This window comes from Primulina eburnea, chromosome 5 (genome assembly GCF_022965805.1).
Source record: "Primulina eburnea isolate SZY01 chromosome 5, ASM2296580v1, whole genome shotgun sequence".
In the NCBI taxonomy this organism is placed as follows: domain Eukaryota; kingdom Viridiplantae; phylum Streptophyta; class Magnoliopsida; order Lamiales; family Gesneriaceae; genus Primulina; species Primulina eburnea.
In genome coordinates, this window is record NC_133105.1 from 26,401,085 (window position 1) to 26,415,724 (window position 14,640).

The 14,640-nt window shown below is 33.0% G+C and overlaps 2 protein-coding genes across 6 annotated transcripts; one reads left to right on the plus strand and one right to left on the minus strand.

The window, feature by feature from the left end:
* The first annotated feature begins 4,706 nt into the window (after positions 1–4,706).
* LOC140833138 (mitochondrial thiamine diphosphate carrier 2-like) lies at positions 4,707–9,469 on the plus strand. Of its 3 annotated transcripts, none has more exons than XM_073197587.1 (8): positions 4,707–4,901; positions 5,217–5,360; positions 5,642–5,758; positions 6,098–6,209; positions 6,976–7,103; positions 7,479–7,631; positions 7,739–7,879; positions 9,099–9,469. In XM_073197587.1, exons 2-8 carry the CDS (start codon positions 5,244–5,246, stop codon positions 9,315–9,317), a joined length of 987 nt encoding a protein of 328 aa, XP_073053688.1. In that variant the 5' UTR covers positions 4,707–4,901; positions 5,217–5,243; the 3' UTR covers positions 9,318–9,469. The 3 variants fall into 3 exon arrangements, with proteins under 3 accessions (XP_073053688.1, XP_073053690.1, XP_073053689.1); XM_073197589.1 differs by having other exon boundaries at positions 5,227–5,360; XM_073197588.1 differs by lacking the exon at positions 4,707–4,901 and adding an exon at positions 5,091–5,127.
* A 157-nt stretch (positions 9,470–9,626) lies between these two features.
* LOC140833137 (uncharacterized) lies at positions 9,627–13,858 on the minus strand. Of its 3 annotated transcripts, none has more exons than XM_073197584.1 (3): positions 13,743–13,858; positions 11,801–12,583; positions 9,627–11,679 (listed from the first exon to the last, which is right to left on the minus strand). In XM_073197584.1, exons 2-3 carry the CDS (start codon positions 12,581–12,583, stop codon positions 9,838–9,840), a joined length of 2,625 nt encoding a protein of 874 aa, XP_073053685.1. In that variant the 5' UTR covers positions 13,743–13,858; the 3' UTR covers positions 9,627–9,837. The 3 variants fall into 3 exon arrangements, with proteins under 3 accessions (XP_073053685.1, XP_073053686.1, XP_073053687.1); XM_073197585.1 differs by having other exon boundaries at positions 9,628–11,679; positions 13,700–13,821; XM_073197586.1 differs by having other exon boundaries at positions 9,628–11,679; positions 13,696–13,821.
* Positions 13,859–14,640: the final 782 nt, after the last annotated feature.

Genomic DNA, 14,640 nt, shown 5'->3' on the forward strand with positions numbered 1-14,640 from the left:
TCAATTTCAAGATTTGAATATTAATGTTTTAACTAACAATAATATTTTAGAATTCCTTAAAATGATTAAGGACACAATATTAAAATCTACTATTATTGATCAAATGGAGAATACTGCTTCATCAAGTAGTTATTGTTAAACAAGAACAAGCTTATTCTATGAAAGAAGTAAAAAATCTTTTACAGAAAAAATATAGTCAACAAAATCCAGTTACTATACAGGATTTAGTTAAAGAGATTGATAATCTTAAAGAACAAGTAAAAATTTTACACAATAACAATAATAGTTTAAATTATCGTATTTCAGTCATTGAAAATAATAATAATTCAATTTCTGAAAATTTTGAAAATATTCAAGATATTTCATTTCCTGATAATAATCAGAAACATTTATCTGTTTTGAGTATGATAATATCTCAAAAATGGTATACTAATATTACTTTATTAATTGATAATTCTTATAAAAAGAATTTCATTGTTATGATAAATAGTGGTGCAGATTTAAAAGTTATACAGGAAGGATTAATTCCTACAAAATATTTTCATAAAACTACACATTCTCTTTCTCATGCAGGAGGAGAACCTTTAGAAATAAATTATAAATTACCTAAATCTTATATTTGCAAAGATAAAAACTGTATTCAAACCAGTTTTTTATTAGCAAAAGATATTTCTAGCCAACTTATACTTGGTCTTCCTTTTATTTATCAAATATATCCTTTAACCTATGTTGATGAAACAGGTATTATAGGAACTTTTCAAGGTAATCTTATTTCCTTTAAGTTTATAACTAAACTTGTTCATAAAATTTTAAATGAATTACAAGAACAGATTGAAAGAAAAACCTTTCAAATAAATTCTTTAAAAGAAGAAATAAAATTTCTTACAATTGATGATAAATTACAGAATCCTAAATTACAGGAAAAAATAAAAACTATTTATAATAAATTTTCATTAGAAATATGTAATGATCTTCCTAATGCTTTTTGGGATAGAAAAAAACATATTATTTCTCTTCCTTATGAAGATGATTTTCAGGAAAGAAATATTCCTACTAAGGCTCGTCCTTGTCAAATGAATTCTGAATATTTAGAATTATGCAAGAATGAAATTCATTCTTTGTTAGATAAAGGTTTAATAAAACCTTCTCAATCTCCTTGGTCATGTACAGCTTTCTATGTTAATAAACATTCTGAACAAGAAAGAGGTGTTCCTAGATTAGTCATAAATTATAAACCCCTTAATAAGGTTTTAAAATGGATTAGGCATCCTATTCCTAATAAAAAAGATTTATTAGACAGATTAGTTCTTGCAATCATATTTTCAAAATTTGATTTAAAATCAGGATTTTGGCAGATTCAAATAAAAGAATCTGATAGATATAAAACTGCTTTTAATGTTCCAATAGGACATTATGAATGGACAGTAATGCCATTTGGCCTTAAAAATGCCCCTTCAGAATTTCAACAAATCATGAATGATATTTTTTATAATTATAGCAATTTTATAATTGTTTATATAGATGATATCTTGGTATTTTCTAATGACATTGAAACACATTTTAAACATTTAGAAATGTTTAAAAATATTGTTATACAAAATGGATTAGTTATTTCAAAATCTAAAATGATTTTGTTTCAAACTAATATCAGATTTCTTGGTCATATGATTGAAAAGGGAAAAATAATTCCTATTCAAAGAAGTATTGAATTTGGTTCAAAAGTTCCTGATATAATAACTGATAAAACTCAGTTACAAAGATTTTTAGGGAGTCTAAATTATATTTCTCCTTATATTCAAAATCTTACTAAAGATTCTGCTATCTTATATGATAGACTTAAGAAAAATCCTTTACCTTGGACAGATAAGCATACTAAAGCTGTTCAAATTATTAAAGATAAAGTTAAGAATCTTCCTTGTCTTATGCTGGCAAATCTTTTATGGGATAAAATTGTAGAAACAGATGCCTCGGATATAGGTTTTGGTGGAATTTTAAAACAAAAAGATCCCCAAAATAAACAAGAATATCTTATAAGATTTTATTCTGGGAAATTGAATAATGCCCAGAAAAATTACTCCACAGTAGCAAAAGAAATTTTAGCTATTGTTAGATGTATCTTAAAATTTCAAGATGATTTATATAATCAAAAGTTTATTATAAAAACTGACTGCAAATCTGCAAAATTTATGTTTAATAAAGATTTCAAACATGATGTATCTAAACAAATGTTTGCGAGATGGCAGGCTCATTTAGCTCCTTTTGATTTTGAAATTATTTATAAAAAAGGTGAAGATAATCATCTACCTGATTTCTTAACTCGAGAATATTTATCCTAATGTTTTCATTTACAGATATGTATTCCCGAGGAAGAGGAGAGTCCTCTTATAGAGGGCGAGGTGGCAGGGGAAAACCCCCTAATATTATAGCACAGCATGGAAAACAGAGGCTAATAGCCCAGAACTTATCAAGTTCATCAGCCAGTAATACTGAGCAGGATACTGAATTATATAATGAGTTTCAAGAATTTTTGAAACAAAAGAAGAAGAATAATACAGATTCTCAATCTTCAGCATCATATGCTAATATCATCAAAGAAGATGATAATGATTCAGCTCTTTATACAGAGACAAAACATCGTGAATTAATTCTTCTTATAGAAGAAAAAGATCTTCAATGGGAAAAAACTCCATGGACTATCATGGATAGATATTTAACCAATACATCATATGTATATGGTGCTTATAAGCAAAGAGGATTTTATGAAAATCTTCTCATATCTACAAAAAGTGTTGATATAACTCACTTTTTTAGTAATACCCAACAAAAAGGAAGTTATAACTTCTCCAAATTTATTATTAAAAAGATCATATATATAGAAGAATGGGGTATATCTCCATTAGTTGAAAAAGAATTTTATTCTGAACCTCATAAAATGAGTTTCAAATTCAATTTTTGGGATTACGTTGAAAGTTTTAATAAAACTTTATTTTATGAAAATGAAAAAAAAAAAAGAAACATACTTGGTTTCTGAAGATATGTGAAAATATTTTTCATCATACTGTTCCAAATTGGTTTTATATTTGGTGGAAAATATTTGGTCCATCTGCAAAGATTTTGCCAGAGGTTTTTATAAAACCTATGAACACATGGTTAATGTGTCCCCATGCATAAAGAAATCATTTTCTGAACATTGGATTGATGGCAAGACTTTATGTCTATTCTTCATGGAATTTGGAATTCCATGGATCTGGAGATGGCAACCAGAATATGATTATACTGAGGAAGGTATCCCTTGTTTAAAAAGAGTCTGTTATAATAAATTCTGGGATAAAATGTTACGAGAGGATCCAGCAACTGGAAAACTTCATGGTCATGAAACTCTTCTAACTATGGAGGAAAAAATTTCTTTATATCAGAAAGAATTCCATAATCAACAGGAAAAAGAGAAAGACTCTATGAGTCCCTTCAAGATTTTGACTCAGAAATATTCTGACATCTATTCCAAAGAAAAGATGATTGAAGTTTATATTGAGGAAATGAAAAAGGATTTATACTCCAACATTGGATACTCAGATTCAAAATCAGATAAATCAATGGCTTCCGAATCAAGTGACAATCAATTTATTCATCTAATGAAGATGCATGATGCTCAAGACCCTGAGGATGATATTCCTCAATTTTCTCAAATAAATGATATTTTTTGAGAATTTGAAGAATTCTTTAAAAGAAAATATTAAAGAAGATTAAAATTGTCAGATGAAGAATCTGAAGCTGGTGGAATATCACATCTCATCATGGCATATCGTGACAAAAAGTGGGTGGCATAACACTGTAGACTTTTTGAATTTATAGCATGCTTTAATAAAGCTTGTACTATTTACTTTAATAAAGTATTGTACTGTTTTTATTTTAAGATGGAATCCGGGGTTTCATGTCCGGCTCTTCTATCTATTTATAGGATCATTCTGTGTCTTTAGAAGGACACGGTCGAGTTTGCTCCCCTCTCTACTCTCTCTTGTATACAACCCTTCTGAAGTTAATCAATAAAAGTTTGAAGTTCTGTTTACAACTTTGTAAGTTTATTGTTTTATTTTCTGTTTTTATTTACTATTTTTAATTTTATATTTCAGAGATTAGCCTGAATGACAGGCTAAAGCATTCGTGCTAAATTATTACCTTACTATGACATGATCTATATTTATGTGAAACTTGGAATTAGATTGATATAATAAAAGATTTATTTAAATTTCTGGAATCTAATGTAATATAAGAGTCTTTGATTAGGACATAAGGTAAGAAGATGAATCAGGAAATGGTGAACACAAGGTTCGAGTTTATCCGGGAAAAATAAATTCATGTTGTAGCCCTTCAGCCTGCTTAGCCGAGAAATGGCGTTTAAGGCGTTTATGGGTGATTTTTTATGAATTTATGATTCTTTAGGCCCTTGATAAATCTTCTGTTGTTTAATTTCTTTGGAATATCTTTCGTAAATCTTTTATATTTTGTAAAATTCTAAATAAGAATCTTATATTTATTATTATTCTGGAATTTAAATTTTTCTTTTTCTTAGTTAAATTTGAGTTGAAGATAGTATATAGACTGAAAACCAATAATCTCCATACGAAAATCACTAAAAAAAAGTTTGATAAATCAATGCGACGTATAGATTCCTCTTTGATTCCGAGCCATTGTACGGTTTCAGTGGTAATATCGATCGGGACGACTCTTCGCAAGGCCTCGACGTCGGGGCTTTTACAGCACCCAAAGGTTGAAATTGTTTTGCAGAAAAATCCTAAAAGAACTCAGTTTTTTCTTCTGGCATGAACATATAGATACAAAACATTTTCGACTCTCTCAGATTGTCAATGGTGGCTGCTCTCTTTCTTCCCTCGTTCGCGCAGGTTTGTGGTTTTTTTTTTCGAATTTCTAAGAGGAGAAAAATATTATCTTTATTCGTTTAACGGTTTGTTCTTTGCCTGCAAATGCTTACCATTTGTCCATTCGTGAGCATATATTCAACAAACCTGTAATTTTTTATTATTCTGACAAAAAAATAGCGCCTTTTTAATGTTTTAGTGCAGTTTTCATTTGTTGGGACTTGGTGTAGGAATTTTTTTACTTTTCCTGGTATCTGGATTCTGGGTGTCGATTTGGGAGGCAATGTGAAATTGATTAGAGCGGGGGCTGGTTCTTGAAATTTGAGATTTTTTTTGTAGGTTTTTGTAGTGTATTGAAGGAGGTGAATGGAAGATCGGGGGAAGCTGAAAGGGCCTTTGATTCATGCCACCGCGGGTGCAATATCAGGTGCTGTATCAAGAACTGTCACGTCTCCACTGGATGTAATTAAAATCAGATTTCAGGTAGAGTTTTTTTACTTAAAGTGTTAGTTTGAACTTTAAAGTAACTAATAGTGACACAAAAAATGTGGTTTAGTAAACTTGGGCAAATATCTGTATTGTTTGTGTTATCCTGTTGTTTGGCTGATTAGTTGTGTTGTGACTGAGCGTTTCAGTAAAGGGATTCTTGTTGAGTTATCTAATTATTAAAACTCTTTCTGACACATGTAAACGTATATATTTGTGTGTTCTCATACCTGTACATGAAGATGAGTGAAATTATTCGATGAGATTTATATATGCAGGTTCAGCTGGAACCCACTTCACAGTGGGCTGTACTTCGCCGAGATGCAAATGGTCCATCAAAATATACTGGGATGCTGCAAGCGACCAAGGACATATTTAGGGAGGAAGGTTTACGGGTATTATTACTCGGGAACTAAGATTTATTTGATTTTGGAATACTTTTTAGGTTACATTGTGTAAACTCATCCATTTGTATCACTGCAATTTAAACATCTAAGTAAGGGTAGGTAACATTATGATCTGGTTCAGTGGGAGTGATTTTTGTTTTTAAAAATAGTCAATTTTTATATAACCCTATAATGATTAGTTCATAAACTGGTTTAAATGGTATATCATATATATCTAAATTGATTTTCCATGGATAAACACTGGTTTATGCTTCCACCGGCTCTCATGGTTCTTTTGCATGATCGTTTTATCAAACCTGCCTCGTTCTCAAATTTTCTCCATCACAGGGGTTTTGGAGGGGAAATGTTCCAGCCCTACTGATGGTTATGCCATATACAGCTATTCAATTTGCTGTTTTGCACAAAGTGAAAACTTTAGTTTCTGGTTCTTCGAAGTCAGGTGTGTAGTAATGTCTCTGCTTCCGCTTCTTCTGTTCTTTACAATTGATATGTCAATTGTTTAACTACAGTGTCTACTGAATTTTTGTTTTCCTCCTCTCCGTATATAAGGTTGAATTTCTGTTGTAGCTTAGGTTGGTTCATTGTTTCGCACTTTCGCTTGGATACAATATTTTAATACCCAACGATCATGAAGAAAGCATGTAGAGTCCATCATCTATGTAAACATGCTATGAAATCTATTGTTGGTTTTTATAAAAAAAAATGTGTGCATGGATGCTGTGGTTACACCTCGATTCTACTAAAAAAAGGAAAATGAGGAAAAATTTTGAAACTAAATTACGTTAGATTTCTATTTTAACTAGGTAATTAGATATATGATTTTTTTTATATGATTTCTTATAAATGCAAAAAAAATTAAATAAATGTATAACATCAATTCCTCTTATAAACATGAATTATTTAATTGGAGTTTTCCTTCAAAACTTAATTTTTTACTGCATGGTGTTGGTATTCATATTTTCTACATCTGTAGACAATGTAACTTGCCAGTAGACATTATTGCTAATTTGTCATTATCATATTAGTAGGATCCTGTCAAACCTTCCAACTCGACACTGCTGACTTTAGGGAGGCACAAAAAAAGCACGAAAGACATAAGTATAGGATATATGCTCTAGAGGGAGAGTTTTTTTGTTGCAGTGAATGGAATTATTTTTACAGTGAAGTTTCTAATAGCATGTCTCCTTATTATTTCATTTTTGCAGAAGATCACATTAATTTAAGCCCATACCTTTCATTTGTTAGCGGGGGATTCGCAGGCTGTGCTGCTACTGTAGGTTCTTATCCATTTGATCTTCTAAGAACCGTTCTAGCTTCACAGGGAGAGCCAAAGGTATTGAGCTTTCGTCAATCAGTATTTTGAGTTGAAAAGATCATATTTTTCCATGAGTTCTGAGGTTTGATCTGAAAACACTCAACTCTGTATTTTATCTACTAATATTGTCAGCTTGGAGTTACTGTACTAGTTACAGACGGAGTCCAAAAGATCAATTAAAATAACAAGTATAAAACTGGGTAGTTTCATAAATATTATAATTTATTTTTGTTATTTATCCATATAATTTTTAAACTTAATGGGAATTTGTATTTCTCTATACATTTTAACAATTTTCTAAATTTGATAAAAACAAAAAATAATTATTCGATATTTTCACACGTGAAGTGTGTATGATTGCTTGTATATAATTAAGGTGTTTTGCGATATCAGGTTTACCCTAACATGCGGGCTGCATTTGTTGGCATACTTGAAACTCGGGGCATTCGAGGTTTGTATGCTGGATTGACACCTACACTGATTGAGATAGTTCCTTATGCTGGTTTGCATTTCGGAACCTATGATACATTCAAACGGTGGACAATGGTGCACTATTCTCTTTACTCGTCTTTGTAATGAATGACAATACTTTTTCATTAAATAGTAAAAACTGGATGTGACTTAGGTTTGATTTGGTTCTTTCCATCCTCTAGGCTTGGAACCACGACCGATCTTATACAAGACAAACTGATGATTCCCTCACTGGCTTCCAGCTATTTGTTTGTGGCTTGGCTGCTGGAACATGCGCTAAAACTGTGTGCCATCCCCTTGATGTTGTTAAGAAAAGATTTCAGGTGAAACGCCTCGCCTTATTTAGCTGTTGTTTTGTTTTTTCCAGAAAATTTGTTAAGCGGCAGAAGTTTAAGGCATATCACAACCTGTATATATAGATTTGAAACATGATACAGGAGGGGATCAAGCCATATCAATTAAGGTAGAACGAGTCTAATCTAAGTGAGGAAAACACTAATGTGATAGACATAGGCCCAAAGTGAAATGAGAGTGAGATGATTAGGGACCATAGTTATTTAAAGCGTGAGGCACATTAAAGCGCTAGGGTACCCTGGAGCCCGAGCCCGAGCCCGAGCCCGAGTCACAAGACGAAGCATACGGTTTATTGAAGTAAAGTGTATTTGACATAAATTTTAAAATTCAATATGTATAAAGTGATTTATAGTATAATATTACATAAATTAAATATTTTTCAAAAAAATAACAAACAAAATATAAATACAAATTCATTAATAGATAATGCAGCGTAAATCATAATCATAGAAAACTTTAATCATCTAAAATTCATGAATAAGTCATAAATTAATAGTATATAAAGAAAAAAACTTTAAATATCTAAATATCAAATTCCTCCTCATCTTCTTCAACTATATCAACCTCATAATCTTCCAAAACAATGGTGAGTCATGAGTGTAGAAAAATTAGATCATTGAATGACAAGGAGCTGTAACATTTTAGATAATCATATTCGATAAAAATAGTGACAATAAGGGGAATATTACAATAAAAGTTTGCATAGAGGACTTTTGAATTTTCTGATAAAAATGTCTTGCATTAATGAGTGGCAATATGGTTTTTTATCGTTAAATAGCAATGAATTTGCTAATCGGGCTTCAAAATTTGTTGGACTTGAGTTAATTTTTATTTAACAATAAAATATCAACCCACTTCTTTAAAGTGCACGTTTCTGCGCCTCTCGGATGTCTCGCCCTTAGACAGAGGCGCGCACATAAGTTTCAAGTGCTGCACATAGGCGGCGATGCGCAGCCAGGCGCACACTTTTAACAACTTTGTTAGGGACAATGATCTGGATTTAAGATTCTCTCTGACCACGAATGCCCGAGTCCCAATTCTGGGTTTTACACAACATTGACTTCTGGCTTCTTTGTTATATCAGCCTTTACAGTGGAGATATGTATGATGTAATATCACTTATACATGGTTAGATTATTGATCTCTTTTTCCCATTCTACCTCATATTCACGAGTAATTCATTTGCAGATAGAAGGACTGCGAAGGGATCCCAGATATGGAGCTGGAGTAAAGCATCACGCGTACAGAAATATGTATCATGCTCTCAAGCAAATTTTGCATGCAGAGGGTTGGGCCGGTCTTTATAAGGGCATCACCCCATCTGTTGTCAAAGCAGCGCCTGCCAGTGCTGTAACTTTTGTTGCTTATGAATTTTCATCGGACTGGCTGCAGTCCCTTTTGAGTTGAATTTATCAGTTCTCTGTTTCTGGGCCCTTTCTTTAGCCCTTCATTCGTTTCATTTAATGAACTCTCTTTTTCCATTTTTTCCCCTCACTTCTAGACTTATCATCCCCCCTAAAGAAATAGCGCTGGTTTATATATATGATTTGATTCGGGAATTGTTCACAGGTTTTCACGTTTTGTATCTAAGAAGTATTACATACATGCTACTGTTTGGCGCGCAAAACTCGACCTCTGATTCTACCTGGCAATTTGCAAATAATACTACAATCATTAGACTTCAGAAAAAAGTAAATAGTAGACACAAGGAATAAGAATATGGAGATATGAACAAAATTCATGTAAACATTACACTTTAAAGGAAAATAAAATAAAACAAGAAGCTTATCCATATGGATTTTCTGACTGTTAACAGCAAGAGCAATGCAATGATGCAAAGCATCGTCTCCAACGCTGGAATATCATCTGTTCAATGTCCCAAGAACTCTCAAGCATGTGACTACAGGAAAAATCATCAGCATGAATTTCAGTTCCCGTGGCTTGAGTTCCGAGCCAACTTGTCCTCAACCGACTCCTCATTTGCCACAGGCTGTGTTTGAAGTTTGCCAAGCATGTTACAATTCCCACTATCAAGTGCACCATTCTCAGCTTTTTCACTCTGCGAATTGCCAAAAATGCAGGCGGATGACTCATCATGACCTACCATAACACAGTTACGCTGCAAAGGTCTTGACGATGGATCTTCTTGCCAACCGGTGTCCTTACTTTTCCGCCTTCGATTTACGGTCAAATATCCATTCGCTCGAGCTTCCAGAGCTTTAGTTGTTGGAGGTCGGTTCCTTGTGCCATGTCTCAGAGAATTCACTGTTGACTGCTGCTCAGAAGTGGCCTGGATAAGGGACACCTTTGGTAAACGTTGTTCATCTGTCTTGTGTATACAGTTATCTTGCTCTTTACTTGACTCAGTAGTGAAGACACCATTCTCTAAGTCCGGGAAAACTTGAGGCAAGTTAAGGTCGATCAACGTCTGAGAATGCGGGTTCACTAGAGCAAATTCTGTCGAGTGAATAGAGGTATTAGGATTACATTCTAAATTCTCATTGGCACTACCATTTCGTGAAGCGGTGGATGCCAACTTATTCTGACATGGTCCCGTCTCAGAAGAAAAATTCTCAGTAGAGTCGTGAATCCCTGAGCAGCAACTCGAAATCTCATTATCCAATCTGGTGGATGCCAAAGTAAGTGTCATATGGTCTCGAGTTTCCTCGCGACAACCAGAAATTAATTTCCTACACTGTTTTGTGGTGGGAGCCGTATATGGCTTATTTCCTTTCTTCAGCTTCCGGCTCAACACGGGTGCCACTATCTTTCTTGATTCCTTATTCTCACGTAAATTCTTCTTTCTCTTCAGGCTAATGAGAGAGATATCGCTAGAAACATCATGAGAATCCCGATGCATTGTACCACCTACATGATCTTTCTTGCTAGGCAGCATTTCTGCACCAGATTTATTTGATCTGACACCAACCTTATCCACCACAGATGCATTAAGCAAAACATTGCTGATAGTTTCAGATTCATATGCACTCTCATCAGAGGAATCCTCATCCATAACAGTTGTTCGTTTCCCGTAAGTCAAAATATTAGAAAGTTCAGTCGGAAGGCTTCTTATTTCTCTTACTTTTCCATCAGAGAGGCTTGTATCTACAACAGTAAACTTGATCGCACCAGAATTACGAATAGGAGTTCGAGGTTGGAGATAAAAATGCCTTTGTCTTGAAGACTGATCACTATCATCTTCTTCCACCTCCATTCCACTAGTGCATTTATGATCTTCTTGGTCCTTGTTATTGCCATCTTCTTCAGTGTGGAGCTCAATTAACTCTGGCTCTTTAGCAACTTTACTTAAAACGTCAGTCACCGAGTCAAAATAGTGATCTCCTTTCACAAGTGTCCTTCTTGAGAATTTCTGAACACCAGGTACAAGGAAAACCAAACAATGCTTAGAACCAACAGTATATACCTGATCTTTAGGCTGCTCCGAGTGCCAACCTCTCGCCAACAAACGTGGCCAAATTGCTTCCCAGAACAAATCGTTTGACCGAGCTTTGCTCAATCTGTAGTCTCCGCTTAGGAATTTAATGATTTCATCGGTTGTTAGAGAGGAACATGCTTTTCCAGTAGGTATCTCCGGCCGCATTTGGACAGCTTGATTGGACCTTGAAGGTTCCATGGCCATTCTTGTAAGATCTTGTTTTCCTGTACCAATCCCAACAGCTTCCACAAGAGCACCCATACCAACCATGGCCTTCAAAGAAGTAACATACTCGGCTAGTGACATTTTTTCATCCCCAAATCTCTTACACACCTGTCATAGGATAAAATTCAAACATTAGTAGAATATTTGAATAGTCCTCCCGTTATATATGCTTTTATGCATGGAAGTCTGTTCATCGTTGAGTTTACACCAAAATAAATTTCAGCAGTACCTCCAATAAGGCGCTTTGACATTCTTCAGACAAACCAGGAAGTATACGAGATAGCAGCTCCTGCTGCCTCAATCCAGAAAATATCTTCCGGCCATAAACACATTTCTTGCTTTTTGTCTTTCGGCTTTCCGACCATTTACGGTAGACATTGGTACCATAAAATTCCCCATAATAAAATGATAGTATCACACCCATTTCTTTTGTTTCAATGAACCGCCTCACCTCAACAAAATTCTTCTCAAACGCATATAGACCAAGAAGAAACCCAGCCTTTTCAGCATCACTCCAATATTCACTTGATAATCCAGGAGCCATGAGATCCCCTTGATCACCGCACTGACGTAATTTCTCTATAGATGATAGGTCATGTGACTTCCCTATAGGATTCTTTGGATGATATAAAGTATTATTACCGATATTTAAGATGTCGCAATTTGAATCAGTCTCACTTTTAATGACATTCTTCTGTTCTGAACAAGTCTCTATTTTGACTTCGTTCGTCACCTGATCAGTGGATGTTGAAGGAACTCGCGAGCCAATCAAGGTATTTTGAGAGATATAACTGGAAGCTCCAATAAGATCTGGAATTTGAACTTGATACTGATCTCCAATTCGAGGAAGAATATCTGGCTCCCCAAATTCGTCACATGAGTCAGCAGAATTAGATGAAATTCGAGGTAAGGTCTCCGTCTCACCGAAGTCTTCAAAATTTAATGGATGCAACTGCACATCGTGCGTCTTATCAGAACAAGCTCTATTTTGATCTAGATGATCTGATGCCATCTGTTGTGGACATGACAATTTTCTATTAGAAATAACAGAAATAGTAGCTTCAAGCGAGTCTATAGAAAGTTACAGAAACATTGGTAATATAACAGAAACAGTAACACATCAATTGATACAAATTGATCTTGGATATTTGGAATAAAGAAACTTGTAAACTAGCAGAGTAATGTAACTTGGGATTTTAATAAAAAAGAGCTGTATCTGTACTAAATATGAGATGACATGCAGAATTATCGAATAAACATGATGCTCCAGTTGTTTGTTTAAAAATAACCTTTATAACAAACAGGAAATATAATAGATGCACAGCAATGTAAGGAATCGGAGGAACAAGTTTGGAACTTCAGATTCTTCTTGTTAGCATGCTGCGGAGAGGCAAACAATATCAAAGGCAAGATGGAATATTTGCCATGATTTAAGGTTTAGAGACAAATAACAGATAATAAATATAAAATTTGCCAAAAAATACAACTGCATAAAGTGCAAAACAAAAGAAAACTCGCAATCGTTTTCTTGGAAATCGTAACACTTGAAAAACGGATCCTCTGGAGAACAAAATTTTCAAAAGCCAGCAAGCAAACATCAATGAAAGAAAACGTCAGACCTATTTTTCAAGACATAAGAGACAACATCGTTATCACCAAAAACTCAATGATCCCAAACCAAGAAAAAAACCCAAGTCAATCTCAATTCCCAATCGAACCAAGCCAAGCCAAGAACCTTAATTTTAGCAACTTCCAATTTCATGGACAAATACCGAGCAAAGCCGAAAATTCAAAACAAAAAAGATGCAAAAAAATCCCAACTCTGAATAAAGGCACCAACTTCACTGGAAATACCAATGTGATCCCACCAAATTTAACACCTCAAACACTAGAGAACTCGTTATATTCCCACAACCACCGTCTCTCTGGAGCCAAGAAAACATCTTCAACACACAAAACACGCACACAAACAGATGTAAGTAAGACAAGCATGAAAGACACGCGTGAAAGAAAGCTGGGAAAATGGGTATGGAATGCGAAGAAAAGAAAACAACAAACACATCACAAGTGGTCATACAAAGACGCAAGAAAAATACAAACAGTTCGTTCATCCAATATGCATACGAACCTTGTATAAACATACGAGAAGAAGGGAATGGAGAGAGTAAAACCTGGGTTTTCTTTTCTTCTTTCAGAAAATTATACACTTCATGAATCGAAGAGAGGAAATACACCAGTCTTTCTTTTTTTTTTTTTCCTTTGCTTTGTTGGTTTGTGGAAAAGAGAGATTGCTGCTGCGTACAAATTTTATTTTATTTATTATGTTAGATTATATTAAATACATCTATTTTTGTAGTTAATTAAATTAAATTATTGTTTTTTTATATAATATAAAAATTAAATTATTGTTTTTTATATAATATAAATTTATTACAAGCTATATATTAATTTGGATGGATTTATTTTCTTTGTTTTTTAATAGGTTGACCCGATTTGATAATAGTTGAATGGTTTTCTTCTAAATGGGAATTCGAATTTTAATCTTATTTAATTAATCTTTAATACGTTTATTTTATTTTATTTTATTTGAATATTATATTTACTCCATCTTTCTTTCTAGTAAAGGAAAATAAAAAAGACATAATACTTACATTTTTGTTTGTAAATAAAAGCGCGTAATATTTTTATTAGATATGTGAATAATCAAAACTTTATCAAATTATTTTTAATAATTAATTAATATACTAGCAAAAAACTAGTGATTTTTCTTAAAAAATTAAAATTAAAATTGATAATATTATAGTTTACGAATAACTTCATTTCGTGGTAATTTAACACATGAAGTTATATTAATAATTTGTTGCTGGGATGTTTCAATATGTGTAGCGGGGACAAACTAAATAATAAAAAATTAAAATTAACAAAATAATAAAAAATTAAAATTAGTAAAATAAACGGTTCGTTTATATATATATATATATATATATATATATATATATATATATATATATATGAGTTTATTAAATTTCACTAACTTTTTTAAAAATGAGCAATAAAAATATAAATAAT